General features: G+C 34.6%; 1 protein-coding gene across 1 annotated transcript in view; it reads right to left on the bottom strand.

Moving 5' to 3' along the window:
* ACTR3 (actin related protein 3) overlaps nucleotides 1-21,990 on the bottom strand; it is a 69,311-nt gene that overhangs the window by 16,161 nt on the left and 31,160 nt on the right. The window contains exons 4-8 of the mRNA XM_053596428.1: nucleotides 12,291-12,401; nucleotides 8,321-8,416; nucleotides 4,219-4,326; nucleotides 2,326-2,469; nucleotides 436-609 (exon numbers count right to left, since the gene is read on the bottom strand). Of these exons, the coding sequence (XP_053452403.1) occupies nucleotides 436-609; nucleotides 2,326-2,469; nucleotides 4,219-4,326; nucleotides 8,321-8,416; nucleotides 12,291-12,401 (633 nt within the window). The remainder of the gene's footprint in view (nucleotides 1-435; nucleotides 610-2,325; nucleotides 2,470-4,218; nucleotides 4,327-8,320; nucleotides 8,417-12,290; nucleotides 12,402-21,990) is intronic.

The raw sequence follows: 21,990 nt of genomic DNA on the forward strand, positions 1-21,990 counted from the left end.
CAGGCTGGTCTCGAATTCCAGAGCTCAAGCAATCCACCTCCCTCAGCCTCCAAGAGTGCTAGGATAATAGGCATGAGCCACCCTGCCAGGCCTATAATGTCATTTTACACAAGTGGGGGAGAAGGATTTAATAGCCTTGCCCAAAATATTTCATTTAAATGATCATAAATTTTAAGGGCTTCACTTATTTCCATGACCCTCACATAAGCCACAAATATTAAAGAGACAGAGTTATTTTTCTAAATGTACAAAAACAGTAACAATTTAGCCTGTTTTAACAAAAGCAACTTTTTCTTGAAATATGACTTTAATATTTTAGTATACTAAAGAAAGTTTATAAGATTCTCTCTGAATATCTAACTTCTAGTTTATAGTTTCTGCTGGATATTTCAAAACACTTTTATTAAAAAAAAAAAATAAAAAATAAAAACTTACCTCTGGATGAAAAAAGATTTCAGGTCCCAAAAATCTCTCATAACCAACATCAATAGAAAATTCTTTCTTTGAGATAGCATTGATTCCAGTATACTGTTTAATCCATTTAGACCCATCTGTGTCATACTTGTTAAATTCTTTTACTAAATCTGGGCAGACATAACTATAGCGTTCCTAAAAACACAAAAAGAACAAAATTAGTTTTTCCTATTGTTTTAGGGATAGCAAAAAAGGATGGCACATTTTCAGTAAACTAAAATCAAATGAAAAACAGTATCTTCAGAAAATAAAATTAGGAAATTAAGCTGGAAGAAAAATTTATGTTAAGATATTATCATATGTATAGTACAAATAACTCATCTCCTGCATATTTTTTCTCACTTCATATATAAACAGAATTGAGATTTGAGAGACAATTTCTACTATTTTAATGTTATTTCTTAAAAATATTCATTAATTTCATGAATCATTTCCCATTTCAGTAATAATAAATTTTGTGTTCTAGAAATGAAGAAAAGTACACACCGAACTGAAAAATAAATAATAATTGCTATGACTACACATATTAATATAGATCCTTATTACCTATCTGAAACAAAACTGACTATGGTCTGAGAAAATAAGCAAAAAAAGAAGGCTAAAATATAAACTACTTTTTATCTTGTTGCATAATTGATTATTTGGGCTAAGTTAAAGTTTTCATCAAAAACATAACTGAAAAGTGTTAGAGGTTATAACATCCCATTTGTAACTTAAGGACTACTCACTACTGCCCTTTTTTTTTTTTTTAAAGAAAAGAATACTTTCCCCATATTTTTACACATCAAGGACTCTAGTATAGTTACAAATATTACTACTGATAATTGAAAGACATAAAGGGAAAAAATATTCGATATGAAGAACATCTGATTATGTTATTTGGGGTCTTCTTTCTCCAAACCTTAGAAATTGGAATTACATAGAAATGATGTTCCTTAAAAGACACTAAGACTGAGCACCAATGTTCCCTGGAATAAATTTTATTGCTGGTGCTTTTTTGTTTTAATTTCATAGATTTTTCAAAGATATTATAATAGTAGTATACATATTACATTTTTACATATTTAATTTTATGACACAAACTTGGGATAACTTTTGGCAGTCATTCAGTATGTTCTTTACTACCCAGAAAATAGCTAATTTGTTTTCATTCCCAACCTTTGGAGAATAAATACGCAAAAAGAGGCAAACAAATTAAAGTTATTTTTGCCAAGGCAGTTCTGTTTTTCAAAGCATGTGAAAGACCCACTACATTTTTCAGTTATGTTGGCAAATAATAAAACTGAAAAACAATACTAAGTATTTTGGTAGTTTGCACAAAGTAGTGACATAATAAAGACATATGTGGCAGAAAAAATAATAAAATATTTTACATAGCCTTCACATTTTTCTTTCATGTGCTGTATCATTTGAGCCAGATATTGTCTCTGTGTAGCACAATGAATAATTACGTCAAAATAATTTTTATGACAAACTGCTGGATTAATATAAAGAATTCAGTACAGAGTTTGAGATGCAAAATCTCTAAGTGAAATATTTATTCCCAATAAAGGGAACAATCACAAAACTCACTTTAAAGTTATATGGTAAAATGTTCTTATATGATGTTATATTGTACACTTATGTTATATTGTACACTTAAGTCCTCTTAAGTGTACAATATAACGAAAACAGGCAAAAGATATTTCCTTGCAAGAAAGAGAGAAAACTTATATATAATTAAGAGTAATGATTTATGATTAACAAGATTATTTTAAGTATATTCTTCACGAAAACTTTTTCATGTTCATGTGATAAATGTGATTTTAATTTTTAACTAAATTGCATTTCTCTTCTATCACTACTTTTTACCTTTACTGCCTTAGCAGTTTCCAGGGATTGTTCTGGAGGGATTCCTACTTCTCGATCTCTCAGCAGTTGCTGAATAAAATATGTTATATCTCGTCCTGCAATTGGAATGTGTTTAATACAGCTGCCAATCACATACCCTTCAGCCTAGATAGGGAGAAAAAAAGGTGTCAAATTTAAGTGTTTGGAAAATTAAGATAACCTAAAAAATGAACCGCTAAAGACCAATTTCTCAAGTTAGTATATTTATATTCTCAAGCACTACTTTGTCCCAGGAGAATTCATCTTTATTCCTGAATTGTATTTCTCATAATGTACTTAAATACTGTACAGAAATTATGTCCTTGGAACTACTGTACAGGGGCAGTGCCTGTGGCTCAGTGGGTAGAGTGCCAGCCCCATTATACCAAGGGTGGTGGGTTCGAACCCAGCTCCGGCCAGCTAAAACAGCAATGACAACAGCAACAAAAACAACAAAAAAAGCCGGGCATTGTGGCAGGCACCTGTAGTCCCAGCTACTTGGGAGGCTGAGGCAAGAGAATCGCTTAAGCCCAAGAATGTGAGGTTGCTGTGAACTGTGACGTCACAGCACTCTACCGAGAGCAACATAGTGAGACTCTGTCTCCAAAAGACAAATAAACTACCCTACAAAAATTACAAAGAATGAGTAGCAACTTAAATGTATTCCTCCACTGACAATTTATAATCGAATAAAATGATTCAACAACACAAAAATGATGCACTTTGGAAGATGTATATCAAATGATTTAGAGAGCAGATATTTACATCATATAGGCTATTATTTTTAAAACTTTCATAATTTCAGCAAAAAACTGAGATTGCATTGGAGAAAATCTGATCATTAACTCACAAAGTAGCCATCATTTTCCTAATGAAGTAGGTACTCATTTCAAAAGCCTGAGGCCTTCCATGCACCATCACAATCCCGAATAACTAAATTCTATAGAATAGATTGATAAACTGATTGATAAGGGTTAGGATTATAACAAATAACACAGCAAAATTAAATTTCATTAAGAAAGAAGATTAAAGACATCTTCACCTGGCCATGAAAGAATACAAGGTATTGGACCTCTTCAACTTAAAGAGAAAATAGGAAAATTCATATGAAATAAAGGTGACTATCATGAACACCCCATCTCAATGCCTGGAGAGAGTTACCAGGCAGCAATAATGGGATGGAGAACCCAAACAGAGCCTTGAGGTGTTCTTACACAGTTAACCTACAGACAAATCTAAAATCTGTTAACTATGAATAAGAGAGGACATCAAAAGGCAAACACATACCCAACTAGAAACAGAACTACTTATTTAAGAGACTCCACAGATACTGCAGTTCATAATTATCTTAATTATAGTATAAACTTGCAGCAAAAGAAACGTTTTGGAATTTGTTTATAAATAGTTAATAGTGGCTGGGCACCCGTAGCTCAGTGGTTAGGGCACCGGCCCCACATGCTCCAGGACTAGTGAGTTTGAATCTGGCTGTGGCCTGCTAAACAGAAAAACAAAAAAACAAGCCAGGCATTGTGGAGTGCGCCTGTAGTCCCAGCTACTTGGGAGGCTGAGGCGGCTGAGGCAAGAGGATTGTTTGAGCCCAAGAGTTTGAGATTGCTGTGAGCTAAGATAACATGGCACTCTACCGAGGGTGACCAGGTGAGATTGTCTCAAAAATAAATAAATAAATAAATAAACAAACAAACTGTTAATAATAAGTTAGATAAAATATAGCTATAACTGAACAAATGACCAAATTACAATAAATTTTTAAGGCATACATTTAAAGTTTATATAAAAAGAGTATTAATTCATATAATTTAACTTTGCCAGATGTGTTATTTCATGTTCTGTTCAGTAACTGTAAAATATCCTTACCACAGGAATGACGTGAGTGACACCATCTCCACTGTCTATTACCGTACCAGTCAACGTCCGTTCTCCTACTTGTCTTGAGGTCCAGGATGCAGCTAAGGCAAGGACAGCCTTGAATAAAAAGAAATAAGACAGGCAAAAAAGTTAATAACAAAAACTATTTTACTTGAATATTTTATTTAATTTTAAATATATTATCTATGGAAAGATAAAATACGTGAAATTAATTTTGTATTATGCAATAAAATTGTTCACTACCTATACTTTATTAAGACAAGTATATAAAAGGGTTGTATTTGCTTTCAGGAGCATATTTTAAATTTTTATATATTTTTATGAGGGCTATTTTTCTTCTAAAGCCAAAAATTTGGAAGAATGAATGAACTGCCAATACTAAGTTGCCAGAATGTGAACAATGTTCCCACAGGCTGGCATGTTACAAATGACAATGTGAGGTAAAACATATGCAACCATCCAACCTCCAAAGTTATTCAATACATAGATAACTATGAACAACTATCACTCTTAAAAAGATCAATTTCAAATTTTTTAAATGCAGTATGTGTTAGGCACTATGTAATACACAGAAAAAGCCACTGGATACTTGCAAATACTACTATGATTTAAATAGGAAGCAGAGTTGGGAGGAATATTTTTCTATGAGAACTCTTGGAATAGCCAATAAAAGACAATTCTTTCTTTTTAAGGTTTGAAAACTAAGAAATTGGCCATTTATTTTTTAAAAACTAAAATTTCTTATAATCCAAGACCCAAAGACTAATAATTAAAAACAGACCTAAACTGGCTTTATTTTACCTACTTGGAATATAATAGGTGACAGGGACCTAGAAAGGTATCTAGGCTACCCTTCTATTTTTACACAAGATCATTTACACAGAATGACAATGTAATAATTGTAAGTTACAGAACTATACATATTTTTTGAAATATGAAAAATTCCATACTGATACTAGTTTTAAAAAACAATTGTTTACAGTTAATTGTGAGATATCACTCCTGTTTAGATAAGTCTGAGACTATCACTTACAACCATGATTTATTATCAATAATATTTTACAAGCCTTTTCTAAGTAGCTAAAATCCCAAATTAGAATCAGTATGTATCAGCCATCTTGTTACAGAACTTTTATTGACTGCTAAGCACCAACACAACCCAGCTGACTAAATGATGAAGTATACGTGGAGGCTACTCAGAAAAGCACTGAGACACCAAATAATGACTCCAGAAGAATCAAACAAAAATCTTACTGCCACTATTTTAAAGTAAGCTATAACTAATGATGTTAAACATAAGTTCAGCATATTTAATATAAAGACGAGAAGCAAAAACTCACAAGTAAAAAATGAATTCCCCCAAACCACTGCTTTATTCACATTCTAGGAATTAAAAAGGGGCTGAGACTCAGGATTGAATTCCTTTTTATAAAGTTCCTGACAGGTATATGCTTAAATATTTGTAGCAACAGAGAACTTAAAAGGCAGGCCATTAAATTTATAGATTGCATTCAATATTAAAAAGTCCTTTGCTATCCAAGCTGAAATAGCCATCCCAATAATTATCATTTATTGGTCCTATGTACCTTGGGGTTACAAAAACACAGTCTGATCCCAAGAAAGAATAAAGTCAGGTATACATCAGCTCATATCACAAAAAACCATTTAACTCTGAATAAAGTGTCTTTAAATTTTAGGCTTGCCAAGGCAATTCTTAGTAATAAAACAAAGCCAGAGGCATCACCCTACCAGACTTTAGGCTATATTACAAGTCCACAGTGATTGAAACAGCATGGTATTAGCACAAAAATAGAGACACAGACATTTGGAAAGAATTAAAAAAAAAAAAAAGAGATGAAAACAGTCTCTTAAAGCCATCAAAAGCATACACTACAGAAAAGAATCCTTATTCAATAAATGGTGCTGGGAAAACTGGGTAATCACATGTAAAAGACTGAAACTTGACCTGCACTTTTCACCACTTACAAAAATTGATTCAAGATGAATAAAAGCTTTAAATCTAAGGCAGGAAACAATTAAAATCCTAGAAGAAAAGTGTGGGAAAACTCTTGAAGATGTTGGCCTGGGGAAAGATTTTACGAAGAAGACTTCTGTAACAACTGCCACAACAAAAATTAACAAATAAGACTTAATTAAACTGCACAAATAAAAACAAGAATCAAAGCAAATAGACAACCTTCAAAATGGGAAAAGATTTCATATTACGAATCTGACAAACACTTTACAAGTAGGATCTATAGAGAACTCAAATTAACCAACAAAAAAAGAGCTCATAATCCATCTATCACTGAGCAAGAGACATGAACAGATCCTTCTCTGAGAAAGACGAATGGCTAGCAAACATGAAAAAATGCTTATTGTCTTGAACCTAAGAGAAATGCAAATCAAAACTACCCTGAGATACCAATCACCTAATCCCAGTAAGTTTAGTCCACATCATCATAAAATCCCAAAGTTGCAGATGCTGGCACAAATGTGGAGAGAGGAACACTTTTACACTGTTGGTGGAACTACAAACTAATATGGCCTCTTTGGAAAGAAATACGGGGAATGTTCAAAGAACTCAACTTAGATCTCCTATTTGACCCCAAAATGCCACTACAAGCATCTACCTGCGTGAGAAAAAAATCATTTTATCATTAGGACATTTTCACTAGATTGTTTATTGCAGATCAATTTACAATCGCCAAGATGTGGAAACAACCCATTGCAGTGAGCTATGACACCAGTGCACTTGCTTAGGGCATAGGATAGAACTCTATCTCAAAGAAAAAAAAAAGATGATGACTTCACATCTTTCTTCATATTAACCTGAATGGAGTTGAAACACATTCTTCTCAGTAAAGTATCACAAGAATGGAAAAGCAAATATCCAATGTACTCAATATTAATATGAAGCCAGCAGATAATTTATTTCATGCCCACATAGGAGAAAAACTCATTTCAATTCAAGTTGGGGTGCTCCCAATGAGTAGGCATAATGTAAGAGTATATGTCACACCTTTTGGGTACAAAACATAGCTACAAGAGGGACCCTACTTAACAAATTCAATTATTGTGATTTGGTCGCCTACAACTTAACATTAACATGAAATATATATGAATAAATAAATAAATTTTAGGCTTTATACTCTGTAAAAAAATAAACAAAAAACAAAAAATAAATATGGCTCAGCACCTGAAGCTCCATGGCTAGGGAGCCGGCCACATAGGCCCGGGCTGGCGGGTTTGAACCCGGCCTGGGCCTGCTAAACAATGACATCTACAACAAAAAAACAGCCGGACGTTGTGGCAGGTGCCTATAGTCCCAGCTACTTGGGAGGCTGAGACAAGAGGATCGCTTAAGCCCAAGAATTTGATGTTGCTGTGAGCCGTGATGCCACAGCACTCTACCCAGGGCGACATAGTGAGACTCTGTCTCAAAAAAAAAAAAGAAAGAAACAAAAACAACAAATAAAAATAGCTATAATTAATTGGAATAATATATTTACATACTCATAAAGCATTTGTGATATGTCAAGTATTGCATTTGTTATAGGGGTAAAAAGCCAAGATCAGGTAAGCTCTGATCTTAAGAAGGAGAGATGGAAGAGAAGTTGTTACATATAGATACATTCACAAATTAAGTGCAATAAAATATTACAGATATTTATTATATACAGGATACAGAGAAACACAAAAGAGAGGCTGGTCAAATACATCTAAAGGTAAGTCAATCAAAAAGACTATGATAAACAGCATAAAGAATGTACAAGAATAGATAAACAGGTATGTTACATTCTTGGCATGGAATAAGCATTCAATAAATACTAGTTCCCTTTGTCTATCCTCTGAAAGCCCTTGAAATATCCAATCATTAACTTATTTCCTTTAACAATTCTCTTTTTCTCTATCTCTATTTCTTATAGTATTATTTCTAAATTAACAATTCAGGATAGAACTATGATATGCTTTGACATTATGTTTAAGACTTTGTAGGGAAAAAAAGAAAAAAACTTATGTATTTTAACAATAAATTAAACCAGATTAAATTTAAGCGTCAAGCTTAAATATACATAAACTTGCTTACCTGTACAGCAATGTACAAGCCTGGAACATTGAAGGACTCAAACATTATTTCAGCAGTATATTCCCTGTTTTCTGGAGTATTCAGTGGAGGTTCAGTCTATTGAATTGAATACAGTATTAAATAGATAGCATCAGATTATTCTGATAACTTCATAGACATTTTTAAATGAGAAAGAATTTATTTCAAACACTATGTTTAAAATGCATTAAACTTATGGGGATACAGTTTCATTACTTTTTTCATGTGAACAGACCATATTATTTTTATACATGTACATATGTGTTTAAATTCTTTATAATTTTTCTTTGGCTTTCGTATTTATCGTTCTACCTATAGGTTAAATGAATTAACATTGAAAAGAAATGAAAAGGGAGAGAAAGAGGGAAGAAAAAAGTGATTTAGTCAAAGAACCCCATAAGTACGGCAATGACAGACCTCCAAAGAAACACCAGTGGTAGTGATGCTTTTAGCAGGATGTCTCTGATCTGTCTAGAAGTATAGTAAATAAGCCAGGATTCTACAAATTTAATAGCATCACATCCTAGAAAATGTTACACTAAGTTATTTAACTGTTAAAAGAGTATAAAATAGAGATGTCCACATAGTTCTCTTAGATTTTAGCTACTTATATCACTTAGAAACCACATGGGTTAGGTCTGGGCCAAATACACTCTAATGAAGCAAAAAGAGAACTGGGGAACAGCACTCCAATCCTGGATTTGATGTTTCCCCTATGCCTCATGATCACTTAAATCATTTAAATTATTATAGCTTCACACTGGCTAAGATCTTTGATTCTGTGAGTCTGATTTGACAATCCAAACATTTGTGGTATCTTAAATACTTAAATGTGAAGCAACACTTTTAAATTTAAGAAATAGAGAATTATCTTTTTGACCTTAAGGTAAAAAGTGATTCCTTATTAATATTAAAAATAAAATGTTGGCTCGGTGCCTGTAGCTCAAGCAGCTAAAGCGCCAGCCACATACACCAGAGCTGGCAGGTTCGAATCCAGCCCAGGCAGGCCTGCCAAACAACAATGACAACAACAACCAAAAAATAGCTGGACGTTGTGGAGGCCGCCTGTAGTCCCAGCTACTTGGGAAGCTGAAGCAAGAGAATCACTTAAGCCCAGGAGTTGGAGGTTGCTGTGAACTGTGACGCCACAGCACTCTACTTAGGGCGACAGCTTGAGGCTCTGTCTCAAAAAAAAAAAAAAAAAAAAGAAATGTTAAAATTTTACAAAAGGAAATATTCCTTAAATGTAAAGAAGGAAAAAAATGATAAAATCTTAGTTCATTACAAATTAAATCCCTTTTTTTCATTATTTCAAAACACTATTTTTTCCATACATAAAACCTTTAATAAATAGCTGAACTCTTTGCTGCTCTTATTAGAAGAGTTCTAGAACTACATTTAAAAGTTTGAAGATAATTTATAATAGGCACATATCAAATTAAACAAATTAAAAAGCTAAACAGTTAAATCATACTCTCCAAGTAAAATAGAAAATAAAACCAGAGGACCTCATAAAGGAAAATACACAAATACCTAATATGACAATAATTTATTAATAATACATGAAAAAATGTTCATCATTAGTCATCAGGAAAATGCAAACTAAAAGCAAAAGAGAAATCTTACACACTAACCAGAATGGCTAAAATTAAGAAGAATGGCATACGAAACGCTAGACAGAATGCAGAGCAACCATATCATTGATGCATTCATTATGTGTATTCGCAGTTATGTAAAAAGGTGCAACTGCTTAGGAAAAGTTCTCAATTTCCTACAAAATCAATCATGCAGGTATTCTATGATATAGCAATTCCATTATCTATGTATTTAGACGAGAGAAATGAAAACATATGTCCATAAAAAGACTTATACAAGAATGTTCTCAATAGTCAAACTATTAATAATAGTCAAAAAACATAGCAGAACCAGCCAAGGTGATCACCAACAGGAAAATGGATAAAGTGAGGCATATTCACGCAATGGAGTACTCAATAAATCACTAGTATATACAACATGGATGAATCTCACAATTATGCTGAGTGAAAGAAGTTTACCGAAAAGCATATCTTGCATGATTCCATTTACATAAAATGAACACACAAGCAAAACTAATCTCAACAAGGAGGAAAAAGAAAAAAACCACAGTTTGCCTATAGGGAATGTGGGCAGAGATTAACAAAAAAAAAAAAAGAAAAGGCATAAAAACTTTCCAGACTGTTAGTAATGTTCTACATCTTGGTAAGTGTTTAGGTTATACAGATGTATAATATCTGTCAGCATTTATCCTGCAGGCCAAATATGGCCCATCACCTATTTTTATAAATAAAATTTTATTGGAACAGAGCCCTATCTATGAATTTAAGTATTGTCTATGTCTTTTATTCTGTAATAGCAGAGTTGAGTATCTATGACAGAGACCCAATAAGTTCTCATTTTCTTCTGAGACTACATCACCTAAAAAGCCAAAAATATTTGCTATATGGTCCTTTAGAAAGTTTGCTGACCCCTAGTCAAAATCCACAGAATGGTTCAAATCTGTGATTTCATGTTATGTGTGTTTTATATTAAGGAAGAATAATCATAATCAAATGAACTCTAGTTCACGATATACATGAGGAAGCATTCAGGAGTCAAATGACTCCCACCTGAAACTCATTTTGAAGTTATTAAAAAAAAAGGATATGACAAACGGATAGCTGTCATAAAGCAATTACAGGAAAATGTTAATGTTAATGGATATACGAACATGTACTATAAAGTTAAATCTTTTTCTTTTTTTCTTTTTGCAGTTTTGGCCAGGACTGGGCTTGAACCCACCACCCCCGGTATATGGGGCCAGCACCCTACTCCTTGAGCCACAGGCGCCGCCCCTAAAGTTAAATCTTTTAACATTATGATTCAATTATAAACAATATTTATAAATCACCATAATAAAATACAGAATATTGATTTAATTAAAAATTGTAATTTAACTATACTGCAGGGAGAGAAAAAGAATAGGTATTTTGTGTTGAGGGAAAAGAAAGCTTAAAGAAAAAGAGGAATCTTCATTTCTCCTACTAGAAAATTAGTAAATAGTGCTTAACAGTTTAAAAAACAAGTAAGAAACAGATGAAATATATTATTTAAGTTTGTGAGATTACTACCAAGGAAACATTTTTTAAATTGAAAATATTTGCCTCTAGGGAATATGAATCAAGAGTTGGGAGAGATCAGAAAGGAAAGTGCTATTAATTTAAGTCTTTTAAAGGCATTTGAATTTTAAGCTATGAACATGTATTGCTTTAATAAAAATAAAATTAAAAAAAAGTTTAAAAACTAAGTTACATTGTATTTTTGTTACCAAGGATTACCAATGAAATGATAATCAGACTAGTAATAAAATTTTTTTAAATGCCCCAAAAAAAGAAAGTACCATACATTTCCAACTTTTTTTTTTTTTTGAGACAGAGTCTCACTTGTCACCCTTGGTTTAGTGCTGTAGCATCATAGCTCACAGCAATCTCTAACTCTTGGAATCCAGCGATTCTCTTGCCTCAGCCTCCCAAGTAGCTGGGACTACAGGTGCTCACCGCAATGCCTGGCTATTTTTAGAGGCGGGGTCTTGCTCTGGCTCAGGCTGGTCTCAAACCTATGAGCTCAGGTAATCCTCAGCCTCCCAGAGTGCTGGAATTACAGGTGTGAGCCACAGCACACAGCCCTAGATATCCAATTTTTTCTGAACATTACTTACTTTTCATGCTTAGTACATGCTTTGGTACTTCGACATACTACTACTCTACTGCAGCCCATAAGTAGACAGTCTTATAGATAATTTGATTCAGCTTTATAACAAAGATTTTTAGATACATGACAATTTAAAAAACAAAGTATATCTAATGAGTATGGTATAATAAAAATGTTCTCATTAAGTTACTTCAAAAATGCCCTTAGTAAAATAACTTGTACTTACCAAGAGAAAATAATGATCTTCTGGTTCAGCCCTTAAATATTTAAAAATCACTTGCTCCATAAACCTTTCCATCAAGTCCCAATCTTCAACTATACCATGGCGGATTGGCCACTATTAAAACAAAAATACAAATTAAATCTTATTAATATCAAAAATAAATACCACCCAGAAAAAAACTAACCAAGTTTTTAATATTACTAACCAAGTAATATTAGATCATTAGTGGATATTAGATGAGGGTATATTTTCTCAAGTGTGGTAATGATACTGCTGCAGATCATCCCTTTAAAATACACACATATTGCTGGATCCAGCGCCTCACACCCTAGTACTCTGGGAGGCTAAGGCAGGAAGATCACTTGAGGCCACAAGTTTGAGACCAGCCTGATCAAGAGCAAGACCCTGCCTTTACCAAAAATATAATAAAAAATAAGCTGGGTTGGGTAGTGTGTGCCTATAGGCCCAGCTACTTGGGAGGTTGAGGCAGGAGGATCCTTAAGGCCAGGAATTTGAGGTTGCAGTGAGCTGTGGTGAGATCACTGCACTCTACCCTGGTGACAGAGCAAGATGCTTCCCCACCCACCCCCCAAAAAAAACTTACAAATAAATGAAATTTCTACAACGTATTGTCAGATGGTTCAACAAAAAACATGAAGTGCATGTTAAAAATTATTAAATCTAGATGTACTATCTTTCTAGATTTAGCAAATTTTCGTAACAATGTGAAAACTTAGCCCACTAAAATAAAGCCCAAAAAATTATAGTTCATCACTGTTTCCTTAATTTTCAATTGATTTGCTCATTACCAAATATTTGTATGCTGAATAAGAAAAATGCACTTGATAAGTACATAGCTAGAATAATCATAAAAATCAAGCACATAAAACTTTCTAAGAAAAGTTATATACATTTGTATAGAATCATGCTTCCAAAACTGCCCGCCAAGACACCTGCTATAGTTTAGACATGGTTTGTTTCCACCAAAACTCACGTTGAAATTTAATTGCCAATGTAGCAATAGGTATTGAGAGATGGTTAAGGCCTTTGAGAAGTGACAGTGCCTTTTAAGAGGTGATCAGGCTGTAAAGTGGGACCAATGTAGCTCTCAACAGGACTAGATTAATTCTCCAAGGAGTTAAGAACAGTTTGTTATAAGGTGATACTGCCCTTTAGGTTCTGACCCTTTCCCCTTTTGCCTCCCCACCCTATCTGTGTATGAAGCAGCAAGAGGCCCTCAAAAGAAGCCAACCAGATGTGCCTGCCCCATCTTGGAATTCTCAGCCTCCAAAAGCATAAGCCAAAATAAACCTCCATTTTTACAAATTACCCAGTCTCAGATATTCTCTTATAACAAACAGAAAATGGACTAACGGTGTATCATAGCAAATTCACAAAGGTATTACTAAATATTAAATTTTCTGGGGAAATACAATGATATTTAACAGTAAACACTGCAGGATCTACATGCAAGTCGAGATAGCTCAGTTTTAATATTAGATGATATTATATTCCTTTCAATAACATCATTTTTCTTTGAGAAATTAGATTATCAGAAGTTGCTTATAACTAAGCTGGGTTTTAAAGAAGCAATCTTCTCAGTTTTGCTTTCTTTTGGGGGAAGAGGGGAGAGAACTCACATAGAAAAAGATATATACACACAAAGAAAAATACTGCAAAATATACAAAAACAACACTGAAAGTATCCATGAAAAATATATAGGCCAAAAGGGCTGGGGTAAAGTATGCAGAAAGATATGCCAGTCAAGGGGACCGGATTCTCAAATTTTTCCCTTGTGTTTCATTTTTATTCTATAAGAAAAAGGACACCAATAGAAATTTCTAAGCAAGTACATGACAAGAATAGCTTAAATTTTTAGGAAGATGATTATTACAGCTGCTGAAATGAATCTTATGAGAACCAAGCAAGAAAGAACAAGAGGAACAATTGTGATATGGATGGTGCTGGGCCACATTCAAGATTTCTCAGTCAGTGAGAATGAGGAAAATACTCAAGCAGTATCAACAGGTTTCTAGCTCTGAGGCCAGGATGAACAGGATCCGCTGATCAAAACAGAAAAGTTGTGTTTTACCTAGTCTTAGAATAACAACAGTGGAGTATATCATACAGCAAGTATTGTTTTGACTGTATTAAACACAAGAGCCAGGAAGTAGAAGTAGATAGTTGACAGCTAGTTGGAAATCTGGTCAAGGAAATAGAAGCAGAGACCTAGGCTGTGGTTGTAGACAAGAAGTGGATGAGATCACCTACAGAACGTCTTCAATGAAAAAATAAGAGAACCAAGGACAGTACTTAGGGAATACCAACATTCGAGAAGTATGCAAAGGAGGAGAATGAAACAGTGATGGTGGAGGATTAAAACACACACACACATGCCTATAATCCTAGCACTCTGGGAGGCCAAGGGAGGTGGAGTTCAAGACCAGCCTAAGCAAAAGCAAGACCCCATCTCTACTAAAAATAGGAAAAAAAAAAAAAAAACTGAGGCAAGAGGATCGCTTAAGCCCAAGTTGGAGGTTGCTGTGAGCTATGACACCATAGCACTCTATGCAGGGAGACAGCTTGAGACTCTATTTCATAAAATAAAATAAAATAAATTTAAAAAAAAAAATTAAAAGTAATAAACGGAATAGTCCAAATTAGAAGAGAATCAGAGTAATCATGAGAAAGAAAGACAAATCAAGAAGAATAAAGACTGTTATATTCAATTTACAAAAAGTATATTAAGTAACTTGAAACTCAACAGGAAGTCTGATTTTAAAAAGAAAGGAAAAATACAGCTAAATTGCTGAGGACAAAGGATATGAATAAAAATTGACAGATATTTTGTTATTTTGGGTTATTAGTGGCACTTGGGAGACTTGAAAATGTTTTTCAGGTGAGGGGACAGAATCAGTGCAGAGGAATTCTGGCCTCTCAGCTCACTAACTTCATCACCTTCATTGGTTTCTCTTTTCCATTTTGACCAGTTTCAGCTGATCATCACTATCATCTCTATATCCCTGAAATGCAGGTATAACCCTTCTGTAACCACAATCTCATATTATTTTGGCACACTCAACCACTTCACTATACCTCCCATGATCACAATTAAGAATTTCAGTCCACTGACTACCCTAATTATTCTCTAGCCATGAATACACACACACACACACACACACACAGTTTAGATTTTATGACCTACCACTTAGACTAATTTCATTTCCTTCTGTTATCCCATTTACCAAAATCCAACCTGGCATGACCCTACCATAAATTGCCAATACCCACAATAATGACTATACTGCAGAAATATACAAACCTGGGTTGCTAAAATTTAGAATTCATATTCATTATTCTCAAATGGACCTAACCATGCCTGGCAAAACTGTTTCCCTACTCTGTTCATCATTATTCTAGGCAATGGTGTTATTCAATGCTCTCCTCCCACCATTCAGATTTCATCCTCTTCCCCCATTCCGTAAGCAGCAGATGACATTAATTCTTATTTCACAGAGAAAGCAGAAGCCAACAGGAATCCACCCTCCCTTTACCAAATCTGTAAGACTGACTCCACACTTACCCCCTTTTTCTCTTTCACAATGTAAGAGAGACTCCTAGTATCAATTCAATCATCTGAGTTCCCATCTCTCTAGCTTTCTCTGAGAACTTGATCATATCCCATCTTTCCTGTTAGCTTAATCTCATTTTCTAATGGCTTGTTCACATTAGCATTTAAACATCTCATCCATCTGACCTCTGTAACTTTTCTCTTCATCTATCTCTCCCACCCAACCACAGCCAATACTGAAATAGCAGCACTCTGTGACTTTTTTCCCTGACGTACCATTCACAATTCTGCTATCATCCAGCCCAACTACTCTTCTAAAGCTATCTCACTCACGTTATAAATGATCTCCTTGTAGCTAAAGACAGCAAATTATCCATAGGCTTTAGCTTAATTTATCTCAGCACATTCCACACTGCTGGTCACCTCTCCCAGTTTACTCCTGTCACTCTAACCCTGCCTTCTCAGTCTTTTTGCTGACTTGCCCTCTTGTACTCAAAACTAATTGGCACACTGTTCAGGGCTCTGTTTTAGGCCTCTTCTCCTGCTACACACTCCCCTAGGTGATTTCATCCCCTCCAGAGGTAAATGATACCTTTTGAATCTCTGCCTTCAGTTCTGTCTTATTTCTTAGCTTCAAAATCCACATATTTGACTATCTAACAGTATCTCAGAGGTCTCACAGGTACCTCAAATACAATGTGTCCAAAATTAGACTTATCAGTTAAAAATGACCTTTATCTCTCACCATATACAAAATCAACTCAAAATGTATTAAAGTCTTTTTATTTTTTTTATTTTTTTATTAAATCATAACTGTATACAATGATATGATTATGGGGCATCACACACTCACTTCGTAAACCATTTGACACATTTTTATCACAGTGGTTAACATAGCCTTTCCGGCGTTATCTCAGTTTGTATTAAAGTCTTAATGTAAGACTCAAAATTATAAAACTAGTATTAGGTCATTAAATATGAAATGTCCAATTTCAAATCAAAAGTTTGGTTTATAACATCTCAAACAAGAAGCAGTACAATTCATCAAAGTATGCCCCTAAACTACTGACACAATTTTACCATTTTAATGGTAGGTTGTTTCTGCCAACAGTGAAGAAGCCTGGAGAGTGAGTGGCAATTTTCCACAGCTTGTTGAGAATTGAATGTTTTTCCTTGCATGTAGTGGTCCAAAGTTTGGAGAAAGTGGTAGTCAGTTGCTATGAGGTCTGGTGAATATGGTAGATGACAATGAGTTTCCAAATCCAACTTCTGTAGTTTAAGCAGCGTTGTTTGTGCCATATGTGGTCAAGCATTGTTTTGCAAGAGGATTGGTCTGTCTCTATCAACCAATCTAGGTTAATGACAAGCATCCTCATCATTTCATCAAACTCACTGCAACAGACATCCACCAAACTCAACTGACCAAGTTTCATGAAGCTGTAGTGAATAACACCAGCACTGGACCACTGAACAGACATCGTTACCTTTTTTGATGACTATTTGGTTTTAGACTGTGATTCGGCACTTCATCTTTATCTAACTGTTGGGCCAAACGCTTGCGATTGTCATAAAGAATCCATTTTCATCATATGTCAACAATACAGTATAAAAATGGTTTGCCTTGATGTCACGACAGCAGAGAAAGGCAAGTTTCAAGACTTCTCTTCTGATGCTCGTTTAACTCATGCAGAATCCAACTTCTTTACCTTGCCAAATTGGTGCAAATGGTCCAATACTATTGGAATAGCAATGCCAGTCCTTGCTGTTAATTTGTGTGTAAGTTGAGGAGGATTTACTTCCACTACAGTCTTCAGCTCATCATTATCCATCGTGGTCTCAGATTACCCACATGTCTCATTTTCAAGATTAAAATCACCAGGACAGAACTTCTCAAACTATCAATGTACTGCACTTTCATTAGCCACATCCTTTCCAAACACATCATTGGTATTTTGAGCTGTTTCTGCTCATTGGTTCAAGGATGAACATATATTAAAAAATAACACAATTTTTTTTTTTTTTGCTTTTTTTTTTTTTTATTATTGTTGGGGATTCATTGAGGGTACGATAAGCCAGGTTACACTGATTGCAATTGTTAGGCAAAGTCCCTCTTGCAATCATGTCTTGCCCCCATAAAGTGTTACACACACCAAGGCCCCACCCCCCTCCCAAAATAACACAAATTTTTAACTTATGGTTTGACACACACGGTTTTAAAAGTACATTTGAAAGCCAATCACAAGCCAAACGTATAGTTAATGAGGATGTACCTTCACAATTAAGAAAAACTGTCAGTGTGAAATGTCAGAGATATCAACTGTCAAGCTCAGTACTTAGGGGAATTGGACATTTCATACTTAACAATCTAATAGAAGAAAACCTAAGGGAAACACTTGAGGACACTAGCCTGGGAAAGATTGTATGAAAAGACCTCAAAGCACTGGCAACAAAAGTAAAATTAGACAAATGGGATTATATCAAACTAAAATGCTTCTGCAGAGCCAAGCAAAAAACCAACAGAGTGGAAAAAACAACCCACAGAATAGGTGAAAATATTTGCAATCTATATGTCTGTCAGCATATTAATATTGAAACAAGGAATTCAAACTACAGTAAAAATAATAAAATAATAATAAAATAAAGTAATAAAAATAATCTGATTTTAAAATGGGCAAATGACCTAATCAGGCATTTCTCAAAAAGAAAACATACAAATAGCCAAACAAATATATGAAAAAATGTTCCACATTACTAATCATCAGTAAAAAATGCAAATGCTCTCACCCTAGTTAGAATGGCTATCAAAAAGACACAAAGTTACAAATGTTGGCAAGGAAGTGGAAAAAAGGGAACTCTTTACACACTGTTGGTGGGAATGTAAACCAGTATAGCCATTATAGAGAATAGTACGGAAGTTCCTCAAAAACCACAAACTGATCCAGCAATCCCACTCCTGGGTATATATTTAAACAAAAGGAAATCAGTACATTAAAAAGATATCTGCACCCACAGATTTACTGCAGCACTAGTCACAACAGCCAAAACATGAACTCAACCTAAGTGTTCATCAGTGACTGAACAAAGAAAATATCGTATACATACATATACATAAGGGAGCAAAATCCTGTGATTCACAAAACACAGAAAAGCCTGGAGGATATTTCATTGAGTGAAATAAGCCAGAAACAGAAAAATAAATACCACATGTTCCTACTCATATGCAGAATGTTAAGAAGTTGAATTCATAGAAGTATAGAGTAGAAAAATATTTATCCGAGGCTGGCGAGGGTAGGAAGGAGAAAGGGATAGAGAGAGGTTGGTTAAAGGACACAAAATTACAGCGATTAGAATAAGTTTTAGTGTATAACACTGGTCCCCAACCTTTTTGGCATCAGGAATCAGTTTCATGAAGACAATTTCCCACAGACTTTGAAGGCAGGGGGGTGGGGGTTGGGGGTGATTCAAGCCCCTTATATTTACTGTGCTCTTTACTTCTATTATTATTACATTATTACATCATCTACATTATTATTACATTCTCATAAGGAGCATGTAGGAGATCCCACAAACAAGATCTCTCGCATGCAAAGTTTATACAAGGGTTCACACTCCCAATGCCTCCCACTGATCTGATAGGTGGTGATGGCAACCATCACTGGGGAGCATCTGTAAAGATGAAGGGTTGTCTGCTCTCCTGCCATTACCTCCCGCTGTTCAGTCAAGTTCGCAACAGTCAGTACTGGTCTGTGCACAAAAGTTAGGGACTGCAGTTTTGTAGAATGACTACAGTTAACGACAATTTATTATATATTTTCAGACAGCAACAAAAGAGGATTTTGGATGTGCTCAATACAAAAAATGATAAGTGTTTGAGATGACAAATATGCTAATCACCCTAATTTGATCACAACACATTGTATGTACCAAAAGATTGCTACTGTCAATTAAAAATGTAAAAAACTTTTTTTAAGGGTTTCTCCTTTAATGTTCACAATCTCAGGAGGCAAGGGATAAGAGACTATCTAGGAGCTGGAAAGTATCCTCAAGTGATATGTCTAGTTCCCACCAATCTCATTAATCATTCCTTCTTACTCTTTAAATATCCATTTTTTTTCTTTAAAAACAAAAACTCACATACCTGTAGGTTTAACTGCCTCATTACAACAAAAACATAAATACAGGAAGAATCATATCATGTTGAATGACACAATAAGGAAGAATCAGAATCCAGAATATGAGAAATATTACAAGAATAAGCCAGAAACAGAAAAATAAATACCACATGTTCCTACTCATATGCAGAATGTTAAGAAGTTGAATTCATAGAAGTATAGAGTAGAAAAATATTTATCCAAGGCTGGCAAGGATAGGAAGGAGAAAGGGATAGAGAGAGGTTGGTTAAAGGACACAAAATTACAGTGATTAGAATAAGTTTTAGTGTATAATGCTGGTCCCCAACCTTTTTGGCATAGTACATAGCACAGTCAGAATTCATATTCAAACAAGCAGACAACAAAGTTTCTTCCATTAAACAAATAGCAAGAAGGAAAAAGAGAAAAGCATTGTGGCGGGCACCTGTAGTACCAGCTACTTGGGAGGCTGAGGCAAGAGAACCGCATAAGCCCAAGAGTTTGAGGTTGCTGTGAGCTGTGATGCTACGGCACTCTACCTAGGGTGACAGCTTGAGACTCTGTCTCAAAAAAAAGAAAAAGAAAAAACACACACAGAGAGAGAAAGAAGAATCTATAGATAAAAACAGCCAAGAGACTTACCAACTAAAACCAATGAATAGATCTTGTTTTAATCATGATTCAAACAGAATAACCAATATAGGAAATAACTGAGGTAATTTAAGGACTAGATATTTGATAATCTTAAGAAATTGCATACTATATTAATATATAATGATCATCTTTGAGAAAATCTTTATATTTAAGAGATAAGTATCTGTAAGTGAAATAGTACATACAATTTACTTTAAAAATAATTGGGGGTGGGAAGGAAGGGAGCACAGACAAAACAAAATTGTCAATAAGTTACTGACTGCCAAAGCTGTATGATGGTAACAAGAGGGTTCATTATATGCTTTTCTCTACTTTTACATATTAAGTTTCCCACAGTAAAAGTTAAATCTGTGTGTGTGAATAAACATACAAAATTTTATTATTTTTCTATATCTCCACTGTACCACTGTAGTCCAAGTCACTAATACACTAATATTTCTTGCCTTAGCTACTACAATAGTCAATCATCTAGTCTTCTAAGAATCATGCTTGCCTCCCCTTAATAATTTCTCTTCATTGCCACCATGGCATAAATAATCTTTTCTAAATAATAGAAGTAGCCAAGACATTGAGTATACATTTGTGAACCAAAAATAAAATCCTAAGCCCTCCTACAGCTTATTGACTATGTATATATGACCACCCCATTCAGTATAAAATCCTGTTCCCTTTTTTTCTGTTTTGAAGGACCTGTGCCTGGCTTCTGGCCAAGGCTCTGCTTCCCAACCTGTTTGAATGGCCACCAAACAGTTGCTATCCTTCATGAGACATAAAGCTCTTTTTTCCGAAGTATAAGCCTTGCTAATTTTCTTTTTAAGTTAACACATTATGTTGAAAAAACTACAGTATAACAATTTCTTTGGAGGGGAGGTGCAGTGAGGCAGAGACTTTCTCTGTTGCCCTGGCTAGAATACAGTGGCATCATCCATAGCTCACTGCAACCTCAAACTTCTGTGCTCAAGTAATTCTCCTGCCTTGGCCTCCCGTGTAACTAGGACTAGAGGTATGCACCACCGCACCTGAATAATTTTTCTATCTTTTGTAGAGATGAGGTCTGACTTGCTGAAGCTGGTCTTGAAGTCCTGACAAGCAATTCTCCTGCCTCCCAGAGTGCTTAGAACATAAGCCATCACGCCTGGCCAACAATTTCTCATTAAGCCTCACAACAATCCTGAAGCATGAATAACACCTCCATTTTACAAATGAAAAAACTGAAATTCAGAAAGGTTATATCACTGAATGATATCACAAAGTTAGAAATCAGCACAGTCAGAATTCATATTCAAACAAGCAGACTCCAATATTCGCACTTGCATGGAAATTATTCCTCTAGTTAAACCCATTAAT

The sequence above is a fragment of the Nycticebus coucang genome, chromosome 7, assembly GCF_027406575.1.
Source record: "Nycticebus coucang isolate mNycCou1 chromosome 7, mNycCou1.pri, whole genome shotgun sequence".
In the NCBI taxonomy this organism is placed as follows: domain Eukaryota; kingdom Metazoa; phylum Chordata; class Mammalia; order Primates; family Lorisidae; genus Nycticebus; species Nycticebus coucang.